This window comes from Apodemus sylvaticus, chromosome 1 (genome assembly GCF_947179515.1).
Source record: "Apodemus sylvaticus chromosome 1, mApoSyl1.1, whole genome shotgun sequence".
Classification (NCBI taxonomy): Eukaryota; Metazoa; Chordata; class Mammalia; order Rodentia; family Muridae; genus Apodemus; species Apodemus sylvaticus.
In genome coordinates this window covers 128,297-140,553 of record NC_067472.1, presented here as the reverse complement: position 1 = coordinate 140,553, position 12,257 = coordinate 128,297, and the positions used below count along the sequence as shown (strand labels likewise).

At 42.7% G+C, this 12,257-nt stretch overlaps 1 protein-coding gene across 3 annotated transcripts in view; it reads left to right on the top strand.

Moving 5' to 3' along the window:
• Grk5 (G protein-coupled receptor kinase 5) overlaps positions 1–12,257 on the top strand; it is a 201,369-nt gene that overhangs the window by 130,166 nt on the left and 58,946 nt on the right. For all 3 annotated transcript variants that reach the window (XM_052182236.1, XM_052182227.1, XM_052182245.1), the window contains exon 3: positions 7,740–7,852. In XM_052182236.1, coding sequence (XP_052038196.1) covers positions 7,740–7,852 — 113 coding nt within the window. The remainder of the gene's footprint in view (positions 1–7,739; positions 7,853–12,257) is intronic.

Genomic DNA, 12,257 nt, shown 5'->3' with positions numbered 1-12,257 from the left:
CCCCAGATTTCTTCAACGCTACAGGCAGGCACTCTTTCTTCCATCCTACTGGCAACCTGGGCTCCAAAAAAAAAACATTGGCTTTGACATATAACTTCTCCAAGTGCCACCAACTGTGTAAAACCTGGGCTTTCTACTTATGATATTCCCAAGATATGTGCCAAGCACAAGGCACTGGTAAAACTAGAGACCAGAATGAGGGGAAAAGAGGCACAGGAAGATGACATTTGGTGAGGGTGTGTTTGTGTAATGTGCCATATGTCATTTTTATTCATATAAAACATCATTCTTGAAGTAATCAGAACCAGCTCAGCTGTTGCTAACTAAATACCAAATGTTTCCCTTTTCCTGCTCCTTCCAAGGGGCAGACTGTGAGGAACTGCCCTTTCTCAGGATGCTATCACTCCTCTCTAACGTCACAGATTATTTTTCCTCAGAGCAAAAGCCAGACTGCTTTTTCCAGCTTTGGCAGGAATTTTTGAGATTTCAAATCACTTTTTCTGTTTATTGTATCAGACCTGGAATGTGGCAGAATGGAGGCTTGGGGACTTTAATCCAGTGTCCACGTGGGTTTCCTATATTGTCGTAGGGACCATGAAGAACTTACATCCTTGCCAATGACTTGGCACTTCAGGGAAATACAGTTTAATAAAGTACAGTGACATGGGTATCTATCTGATGGAGAGATGGCAGCAGGAATCCTTTTTAAGGCCTTCCCACTTCCAACCCCCAGTTTACTATAACATGTGGTTTCATTTCAGAGGGCTCCGGTGTTAGCATTTCCATTTCCTCAGGAAGCCATATTTCATTCTTGCTCTTATTCCTGAAATGGAATGTACATTTTCCTTGGTCCAAGTTCAAGGAGTGCCTGGGGCAACAATGAAACAGTAAGCAGGTTTCAGTCATGGTCACCCCTCCCTACACTGCCACCCATGAATGTTACATGTTTTCTACAAAATTGCCACCAAGGCTCCAAAAGCCCCAGGGGATAAGGTGGGTATTGGGTGGCTAGTGTTGAACTCAGGTCTTCTGGATATCAGGGGGGAAGCTCTGGTGTCCTCTGTGTCTGTGTTCTAGCCTTCTGTTGGGAGATCTAGTTGCCCACTAAGTACCCACATACCACAGAGTCTTAATTAAGAAAGTATGTTCCCATTTCATGTAACTGGAAAAGAATGAAAACAATGACAACATTTATTTATCTTCACTATCAATATTATTCCTGTTTCTGAGTCTTAAAGGAATTAAGATCTTAACCACAAGCATGAGCTATTGAGAGACATGTGGCTTCATTCAGAGCAAGAGTCTCCATGCAAGGCAAAGCTGGTAATAGAGCCAAGCCCTCTCAGAGTTTGAATCCAGTGGCTCAAGGACAGAGAAGCAACTCAGCTTGAGAGCCTGCTTTCATGTTGTCAGAGTGTCAAGCCTCTTTTCATTGGTTCCATTTACTTACCTTTCTGAGTCTTCAAAGCAGTAAAAGCCTTCATTTCTATCATCTGTCATCCTGACTGCTATTCATATAGTCCCATCTGCTGGGACTGGGTTGGGTGCTCCTATGTGTCAGTGTCAGTGTTCATGGGGCAGCTGAGCCTCTGGAAAGGGGTTTACCCAAGATAAACTCATAACCCAGGTCCACTTGCTGACCGTCAACATTATTTCTGTGGGTAGGTGGGGAATCCTGTTATATAGAGGGGATGTCTCAGGCACTGTAGTCTTTATACACTAATATCAATTGTAACCACCTGTTGTGAAAGACAGCCATGATATAGACTTGGCAAAATCCACACCCAGCTGAGGATACCCATACTCTGAGCCAAAGGATATAGGTAGGACTCAGATCCCAACATATCACTAGCTCTGTAGGAGTTCTCATTCAGTCATGCATCCCTGTCTGCCTCTGGGATATAAGAAGGATGGGGTGCTTGCAGTGGAAACCTACTTTCTAGAATTTCCATGCAGATCCAGCCCTGTAGTGGAAGGGGAAGCAGTACTTAATTATGAGTGGCACAGGACTGTGCTGTAACAGATTTTATACATAGGTTTTCATTTTGAGTTATCCAAATACTGTTCAGGGATGAAAGACTTATTAGTCAGCCCATTTTTGTTGTAATAAACTGAAACTTAAAATAAATGAGCTTGAGGGTAAAAGGGAATCTGTTGGTTCATGTAACAAAACATGAACAAAAACAAAAATATAAACCAAAACAAAACATGAACAAAAACAAAAACAAAAAAACCCAGAAATAAAATTCATGGCTTCAGAGATCTCTAGATCTAGACTTTGGTTGTTATCCGGGATACTGCTCAACTTGATGTGGCCATATCTTTCTTTGTTCTTTGTTGTTGTTGTTTTTCCTTTTATAACCACAAACTAGGCACCGGCAGCTCTGGGTACATGTATTGCTTTGCCTCCTAAGATTTCAGGAGAAGCACTAATATGGTGGTAAACCCCTTTAATCCCAGCACTCAGTATGCATAGGTGGATCTCTTGAGTTGGAGACCAGCCTAATCTACAGAATAAGGTCCAGAACATCCAGGGCTACACAGAGAAACCATGTCTCAACAACAAGCAAACAAACAAACAAAAAAACAAACTAAATAAAAAAAATTTTCTGAAAAAGACCAAATGGTTCCTTCCGGAAGCACAGAGTAATTCTGCTGCTTCTGATCTTTGGTAACTATGGACATACTTTGATCTCACAGCCAGTTCATGTGGTGTGGATCCAGGTGCATGCTCAGAAGACACCTAACAGTCCATGAGTTCTAGGCAGTCAGGTATTATCAGGCTTGCTAGTGGTGTGAGTTTATATATGTGTCTCCATCCATGATGGGCTAGAAATTTAAGATGTTCCTTCCCTTAGGAGAGGGGAACTGTTCCAAACTGGGGCAGTAGGTTCAAACACAGGTCTGGATCCCACCTGGAAAATTTAGATCCAGTTCGTTTGAAGGTGCCTGGGGAACTCTAGTTCCTGGAGGATGCAGACATGTTCCTGCTCAGAGCAACACTTCCCTTGAGTGAGGCCACAGTTTGGATTTTCTCATTCTATGGCTGAAGAAGCAACCTTATGCCAGGAGCCATCTAGAAAAGGCTAAGATTTATTCTTGCAATTGATATGCCATCCCTGTCATTATTAAATTAATATAACAATTGCTGAGTACTAGCCCACCCTATTGGGCAGATTTTCTATAGATCAACGAAGATATACTCTCTTGTAATAATGCTATGTAGACAGATAGATGATTTCTTTCTTTCTTTTTTAAAGTTGGGAAATCTGTTTTCTTCCTTGACCTCTCCTTTTTGCTCTGCCCCCTCCATTGTTCAAACAATCACCACCACACAAAGAAACTCATGCTCCCCTTCCATCACATTATCCTGTGGTGGGGAATCCTTCCCAGGTGCTAAGGCAGCAACTGCACTGGCAGTTAAGGCAGTACTGATGATGGCTCCATGTTTTCCCCCGTGGCTTCTGCCCCCCTTCTGTTTCTTGCTCCTCCATTGAGGTCAATAGAAGATTTAATTCCTAATAATGATAATATAAATTTCTTAAATTTATACAAGTAATTTTGAGCCCCCTAAGTATGAAGGCTGAAATTAGGGCTTTGTAAACCTTCATATGTCATGGTTAATTGCACTAAGATAGAAAGCAGGGTTGAAACAGATTTTTGATCAGGGAAAACATTTCTTTTAGGATGAATGTGAAGCCATTATCTGATAACTAAAGGTTATCAACTGGGATTAAATCATTTATTGTAGGTGCAAGGACAAAAGATAAAATATTGACTAGATTTATCTATACAAAACTTCAGTCTTAATCAGACATTAAGCAGATGATTTGCCTCTTGACAAAACCCTGCTAACTTAGACATAAGAATTATTGTTTCAAAATCTTAACCTGTAGAGTTAGTGTAGGTACCCGAGGCCTGCAAAGCTTGTGACGCCATACAAGCAATGTATAGGTCTGTTGCCAAGGCAACAGCTGCCGTTTACCCAGAATTCCATAGCCCACCTTTACCTGTAACTATGTCACCCCCAGTATATAACGGGGCAGCGCTCCTTTCCTCTCTCTCTTTCTCTTCCCCCTTTCCTTCCCGCCCGCTACCCCTTCCCTATCTTAAATAAAGCCCACGTGGAGCTATCTGGTCTAGCATGTCTCATTGCGGCTCACGGTTCCACGTGCCCGTGGTGCGCACATGTGGGCACGGCGAGCAGTGGCAGCCGCAGTGCAGCGAGCAGAAACCAACAGTTGAGTGAGCGCAGAAACCAGCGCAGAAACCAACAGTTAGTTGGAGGGACATGCTAGTGATAGACATGACCAAGGCAAAGATTTGGGTTTTATAAGAGTTGGTGTGTGTGTGTATGTATGTATGTATGTGTGTGTGTGTTTTGCATATGCAGTGTGCATGTTCCTGGTATGTATAGTTTCTGCCCTCTTGACACTTCCCAGAAAACACTGAAAACCTGATTGTGAGTAGCATAGTCAGCACTGCTGCAAGATAAAAGAGGGTCTATCCCCAGGTCACCCTGCATAGTTCCTCCTCATGTCTCTAGCTTCATTATCATTAGACTTTTCAGGGACTCTGCCCTTCACATTAGTCTTGCCACACTGGGAACTTTGCTTTGCACTTCCACCTTGACCATTATTCCCATGTCCATATTTTTCCTACTATGGCTGCATCCATTCCTAAAGGAATCTGAGTTCTACTTGCTTTTGTGGATAAGAATAGAAGATCCTTATTGGAGTCTAAGAACAAAACCTGGAAAGACAATTCCTGGGTCCCTTGACCTTTACTGGCCAGCTAGTAAGTTGCTTTCTTGTTTAGGATCTTCTGTATGGTTTGGAGAAGCAGTGAAAGTGTGTGTAGGTGTGTGTGTGTATGTGTGTGTGTTGTGGCATGTGTGTGTGTTTCTGACAACTTGTTTCAGAATTGCATGATATTTACTGTGCCTGTATTTATTTATATCAGCCTTGTTTCCATACTGACAAAAAACACCATATGTAGGGGAAGAAATTCTGTCAGATGAACTCTTAGGCAGTTACAATATGGTACATGAAGTCTCATAATTGCTTTTGGAAACAAGGGGTTGCTCAAATCAAATAAGAGGTATTGTGCCCTTTCCCATAATTGAGTAACATTGAAGCTTGATACATGGTAATTTGCTCTGTTTCCAGACTTTTATAGGGAAAGATTCATGATTGGGGAAAGGTACAAAGGTTTGTTTTTCTTCCCCAGGGTGTGTTGGGTGTGGGTGGGGCGTGCTGAGTAGGAGTCAGTGAGCACTGGGCTGTGTACTGAGTCTTGTGTTTACAGGTACAGACTACTGACCTGCCATGAACCACAGTGGCCATGATTCCTCCTGTGGCTGACAACTACTCTCCTTTAGCATGCCATTTCATAACTATCACTTGGATCATGTCTGCTCATCCACATGCACCCATGTTGCTCCTTCCACCTGGGTAGCCCCTTTCTCAGTGAACCCAAATGCTTGATGGAATGGCTATGTGTGAACCGTCTGTGCCTGGAGATGTGGAGCCTATATCTACATTGAAGGGTAGAGTTAAGGCAAGAGTTCAATGCTGGTGTAGACTGAAGCAAGCAGCTGGGGAGGGGCCACATAGAGGATGACTGCACATGGAGCTCACTCATGTTGATCAAAGTATCTGCTTTACAGAAAGCCACATTTGTGAGTGACTTCTGTATATAGTTATAACCCATGAGTTCCTACCAAAGCAGCCCCTGCTTTTGAGCCGTTTGCTCATGAAAAGAGCAATGTATTTCTATTCTTTATAATTAATGTCAGATATGAATGCCCAGGCTTTAGGCCTGGGCTCTACCTGCCTGAAAGAAAAAAAGAAATCCCATCAGTCTTAAGTCCTCAGAACTCTGGAAATAAGCAAGCCTCTTTCCAGGAACCTTTAGAAGCAGCTCCAGGGCTAGGATCATATGGCCTAACTGTAGTGACTAGGTCTGGGAAATGAACCTTTCTCTGAACTTATGGAGGAAACAGGCCTCCAATTGGGCTGTTATTGGGTCAAGTGCCTATGCTTGACCTTGTCATCATGTTGGGGAGAATGAAGGTTATGATTAGATGGAGCTGAATCATTTACCTCCCCCCCCCCACCCACCCCTTTTTTTTTATTTTACAAGAAGTAGTTTCTCTGTATAGCCCTGGCTCACCTAGAACTTTCTCTGTAGACCAGCCTGGCTTCCAACTCAGATATCCATCTCTGCCTCCTGAGTGCTGTGATTAAAGATATGTGCCACCACTGCCCTGGCTGCATTTGCCCATTTTTGAACCTGTCATTATGGCTAGAAGACAGGAGACTCTGATTTGCTAATGCTGAGTCACAAACCATCTTCAGAACTTGGGGAGGTATCAGCATCCCAGAACCAGAAGGTTTGGTGGAGATTTGTTCATAGGTTTTAGGAGAGGATGTTCTCTAAAAGAAAAGATGAAATAGATGAAAAGAATTTACATCCAGGCTAATAACAGTCCACATTTCCCCGCTAGTGGATAGTTGTCCCTGCTCCTAACTGCTAAGGACTAAGCTTTCTCTTCCACCAATTTGATTCCAAGCTTTGTCAGCTTGAGGGGCATCTGCAGATTGGAAGGGCAAAATGCCCAGTGTTGGGGAGCATCTGGGACAGCATGCCTCAATCAGTGCCTCAAGCATCCTCTGGCCAGTGAAAACTAAAAGAGGCTGTAGTGTCATTGTAAGGAAAGAATCCTGGTCCTAGCCCCAAATATGCATTTTGTTTTTCATAGGAGAGAGTGTGCCTATTGAACTAACAAAACATCTAGTGCTAACACATCTGCTGGGTGGATCGCCTTGTTTCTTCTTCAGAACCCTCTTGGTGGCTTAGTGGCTAAAGGATAGTCATTTCTTGTTTTTGTGCATATTCATCTAGGAAATGCATGATTTTCATTAGAAGCATCCAAAGAGTGGGCTTTTCTCCAATTGGTTAAAAATGAGAGAAAAAAACAAAACAGTAAACAACAAGAAGAAGAAGAACCAGTGCAAAACTATCCAGTGTATCCAGTAAGATGGATTGAATTATAAGTAATTTAGGATTATTTTTTTTAAGTACCATAAACAGAATTGTGGGCTACAGGCATGATTTGATCTAGGTATCCTAATATCACAAGGCACCAACTTTGTTGTTTTCTCAGTTTTGATGCCCTTGAAGCACCCCCTCTCTGTCTCTCTGTCTTTCTCCCCCCCCCCCTTTTGTTTTTTTGAGGCAGGGTTTCTCTATATAGCCCTGGCTGTCCTGGACTTGAACTCAGAAATCCACCTGCCTCTGCCTCTGCCTCCCAAGTGCTGGGATTAAAGGCATGTGCCACCACTGCCCGGCTCAGCCTTCTTCTCATAGCATCTTTTCACACAAGGTCAAGGACACCATTGTAGGAATTAGCCTCCAGAACAAGAGAACATGCTGGTTGGCTTGGCTGAGACCATGAGCCTGAAACCTTTACCCAGTCACCAGAATCAGGCTCTGTTTTATGTTGTTTGGCCAGATAGAAAGTGGAACCTTAATTGCCAGAACCACTAGTGTGTTCATATAGAAATCCCAGTACTGCAAAGCAGAGCCAGGTGTGGCTTGGCACCATTCTCTGTTCTAGACTTTTCTCTCTGGGTCTGCAGACCTTACGAGGTAATGACTTCAGCTCTCCATTATCTTGCTCCGTCTACCCAGAATTATGGACCCAATTCACCACACTTTTCTTGTCTTTTCTCCAGACAGAGATTACTACAGTCTATGTGACAAGCAACCAATTGGGAGACTGCTTTTTCGACAGTTCTGTGAAACCAGGCCTGGGCTGGAGTGCTACATTCAGTTCTTAGACTTAGTGGTAAGTCCCTGCCAAATGGCCCCTGGGTCTTCTGTGTTCAGCAAGTGTCTTTTTGTCAGAAGGAAATAAAGATAGGCCTGATGTGACGAATCTAAAGTTTTGTTCTTTGGGAAACTGGGAAGGTTTGTAATGTTAAGATAGCTGTTGGGTGCTGTTGCTCTTTCTACAGATGAAATGCTACACAGCTAGTATTTTTGTTTGCTGATTTACTGTCTATTTCCCTTGGAATGCAAACATTTTGCTTTTGAGCTTCATGTTCACCCCATCCAGCAGAGTTCCCTGAACACACAGGCAACATCAGTAAACTCCTGTTCAGTGAGTGCCCATTGGCTGTTTCAAGACAGCCAGGTAGCAAAGTCTTATGTTCCCAGGACTTCCTTCAGCTGTGTTGTCTCTCATTTGTTTAACAAATGCATGAGTCTTTAGGAAGATAATTAAAAACACGCAGGAGTCCCTTAACCTTTGATCAGGATGGTCATGGCCCCTCAAGCTCGTGGCCTGATCAACTACCTTTTGGATTTCTACCTGGGGTTGGAGATTAAGAAGGGCTCTAAGGGGTAAGGAGAGCAACAGAGAAGTCCTATAAAGGGAGTGGACTCATCTGGGATCTCCTCTCAAAGGTAGAATCAGGATATTATTGTTTCTTAGAGACTTGCATGACCTCTATTTCTGTTTAGGGTGCTTCCCTACTTTTATGTTTCTTCAGAGTTTCCATGTAGTCTCTAAACCCAATAAGCAAAGGAAACTGGGGTAGACATCTCTACTAAAGTTTCACCATCAGGTCAACCTACCCAACACATGCAGCTACTTTTTTCAGGTTCCCAAAATCGCAGCCCCCAAGAATGTTCCCTGCTTCCCAGTTACTGGAAGTTGAAGTGTCCCCAACCCTTCCCTCTTCTTCATTTTTATGCCATGTTCAGGGACCATGTACCCAACTCCTTGACCTCTTGAGCCTTGTAATCACCTGTGGTCCTAACACAGTCATGGTCCTAACACAGACCTTGGCATCTTTTAGTCAAAAGGTCAAGCTAGTTCTCAACCATAACTGGGGATTAAAGTCCCTGGGAATCTCTAAAAACTACCAGCACCCTAGCCAAAACCCAAACTAGTGACTTTGGACCTCTGAGAGTGAGGCCTGGAGTTTCTATAACTTGTTATTTTGGAAAGTTTCAGACTATTAACAAAGTAAAAGTCAGCCGAAAAATGTAATAAGCTCCCATATGCTTTTCACCTCACTTCAGCAGCCTTCAGTCTAGATTCCCACCTTCTCCTCAGCAGTGGCTTATAGAAAATATCACCTATCAGAATTGTTTCATCTGTGAAATTGTCAGTATGTCTATCTAAAAAGTAAGGAATCTTTAAAACAAAATAAAATAAAAATAAGTGTTTCTAGATACAAGAAGAAAGCAGGAGTGGTCCCTGGTTCTGGAAAGACTCAGTGAAACAGTATTTGGCAAAACCAGAACGGGGAACTGGGAAGGGGTGGGAGGGAGGACAGGGGAAGAGAAGGGGGCTTACGGGACTTTCGGGGAGTGGGGGGGGGGCTAGAAAAGGGGAAATCATTTGAAATGTAAATAAATTATATCGAATAAAAAAAAAAATAAGTGTTTCTGTCTTAGTCTGAAGAGACACCATGACCGTGGCAATTTTTATAAGAGAAAGGATTTAACTTGCTTAGACCATTATCATCATGGTACGATGGGAAGCATGGCAGTTTGCAGGCAGGTGCTGGAGCAGTAGTTGAGAGCTACATTCTGATATGTAGGCAGAGAAAGAGAGAGAGAGAGAGTCAGACAGACAGACTGGCTGACTGACTGACTCTGGCCTTGGCATGGGCTTTTGAAACCTCACAGCTCACCTCCAGAGACACTCCAACAAGGCCATGCCTCCTAATCCTGTGCAATAGCTCCACTCCCTAATGACTATAAACATTCAAAGATACGAGCCTGTGGGGGCCATTTTTATTTAAGCCACAACAGCTTAGGATGTGATTCAGGGGTAGAGCTCTGTCCTAGTACATACAAAAAAAAGACTTGGGTTCCATACCCAGCAATACATTAAAACACACACACACACACACACACACACACACACACACACACACACACACGGGAAATAAAAGAGAGAGAGGAAAAAAACTACAATATTTGTTGTGTTTTGGGATAAGTGTGTGTGTAAGTATATGCATATGGAGGCCAGAAGTCAACTTCAGGTGTTGTTCCTCAGGAGTTGTCCACCTTTGTTTTGAGACAGCCTTTCACTGAATCTGGAACTCGCCAAATAGGCTAGGCTTGTTATTACAGCTAAAACATTCTTTATCACTAAATATCAGTTTAAATTTCTGATTCTCTTAGACACTTTATGAGTTTGTGTTTTGCTGTCTGTGGAACTGACCTTTTTGTACCATTTGGTCTTTATGACTCCAGACCCTGTTATCACCATCTTCTGTATTGGATGTGTTGTTGTTCCTCTAGAAAGTACTGCTCCAGTACCTGCCTATATGCTTACTTGTGAAGGTCGTCAGTCTTTCTTGTAAACTGTTACATAAATTTCAGAATTCAAACATTTCCTCTCTCTCTCTCTCTCTCTCTCTCTCTCTCTCTCTCTCTCTCTCTCTCTCTCTCTCTCTCTCTCTCTCTCTCTCTGTGTGTGTGTGTGTGTGTGTGTATGTGTGTGTTTCCTGATTTTATCAGAGTAACTTTATGTTCCTTCAACACTGAGTCTAGGATATCTGGTCATCTTTCTTTTTGAGAAAATATTCAATTCCTACATCTGTTGAGGACTGAAGGTTTACAACATGGCAGTGTTCTAATTCTACTATTTTTCATGCTAACTGGAGCACTTTCATTCGCTTCAGCTATGACTTCTCTACAGTGAAGTTCTAATTAATAGGACATGACTGATGAGAATTTTCCCTATATTTATGTTTTGAGATACCCAACTTGGGGTTGGGAGATAGCTCAGTTGGTAAAGATGTTTGCCCCACAGCATGAAGATCTGCCAACCACATTATTTAAAAAAAAAAAAAAAAGATGGACATGGTAGTGTGCACTTATAGTCACAGAATTGAGAGGCAGAGATGGATGGATCCCTGGAGCTCACTACTAGCCAGTTAGCCTAGCCATTTGGTGAGTTCCGATTCAGTGAAAGACTGTCTCAGAAACAAAAGTGGATAACTCCTGAGGAGCAACACCTGAAGTTGACTTCTGACCTTCACATGCATATACTTACATATATACTTATCCTAAAACACAACAAATCAAGATCCCCAAGTTGGCTCCCTCATACCACCTGGAAATGCATGAGAATTTTGAACTCATGGCTTTAAGTATGTTGTATGGTTCCCAATAAACTGAAGCTTTTATTTCTTTGTCCTTATTTCTTCCTGGAGTCACTGTTGGCCAGTGGGACCCCCCCACCCCACCCAGAACTCACTAGCAGCAACTTTCTGTCTGTAGTGGCAGTGTTCGAGGTTCATCTTGTACTACACCAAGGAACCTGGTTCCTTTGCCTGGAAAGTGGCACTAGGGGTTCTCATTGTTACCAGATAAGCCATCATTCCTAGCAGGTAATAGTGTTTTTCTTTTCTTTTCTTTTTAAAAAAAGATTTGTTTATTTATTTTATATGAGTACACTACAGGCATGTCTCTAGCCCCGGTAATAGTGTTTTTCATACCTCTAAGGACTTTACTGTGTATCTGAGGACGAGAAGTATTGATATCAGGATAGTGCCCAGGTTCTGAGGATCGCTTACCAGATTAAACACCACTAAGACCACTCTTTGCTCTTTAATTCCCAGCCTTCACCAGAAAATTTTTTCATTTCTGATTCTGCCCAAGCACTTGTTTGTTCAAGCTCTGACATGCTAGGCTAAGTCCCCTGGTCCTAACTATCTGAGCCCTGTCTTCCTAAGATGCCTCTTCATGATCTTGTTTCCCTGGCAGGTACCTACTGGTTCTCTTGGCCTTGTTCACAGAGCCTTCCCCACATCACTTTCCCTCTCCCTAAATTCCTTGTTTCCTGTGTACATTTGCATCGTTTTTTACACTGTACCGGATGGTTATTGATGGAGATTGTTGGGTCCAGAGATGGAATGCCAGAATGGTAGTTCTTGTGAGACTGTGGGAAGGTGTTAATTTCTGTGTATGGAGGACTCCTCTTTTCTAGGACTAGACTGTGTTTTGGAGAACCTCCTTTGCCCTCAGTTTTCTTTCTTGAGGAACCCAGAACACTGTGACACATAGCAAAAGTTTCACTTGAGCCAGGATGAGAAGCCCCAGAATCAAGCTCCTCGCCAGCCTTTAGCCTTTCATTCATATAACATAATTACTCTTCGATAGAGTTCTAGACATTTGGGATAAGGTGATAGAGTAGTGTCAGATCTCTAAACTTGTGATGTTACCTT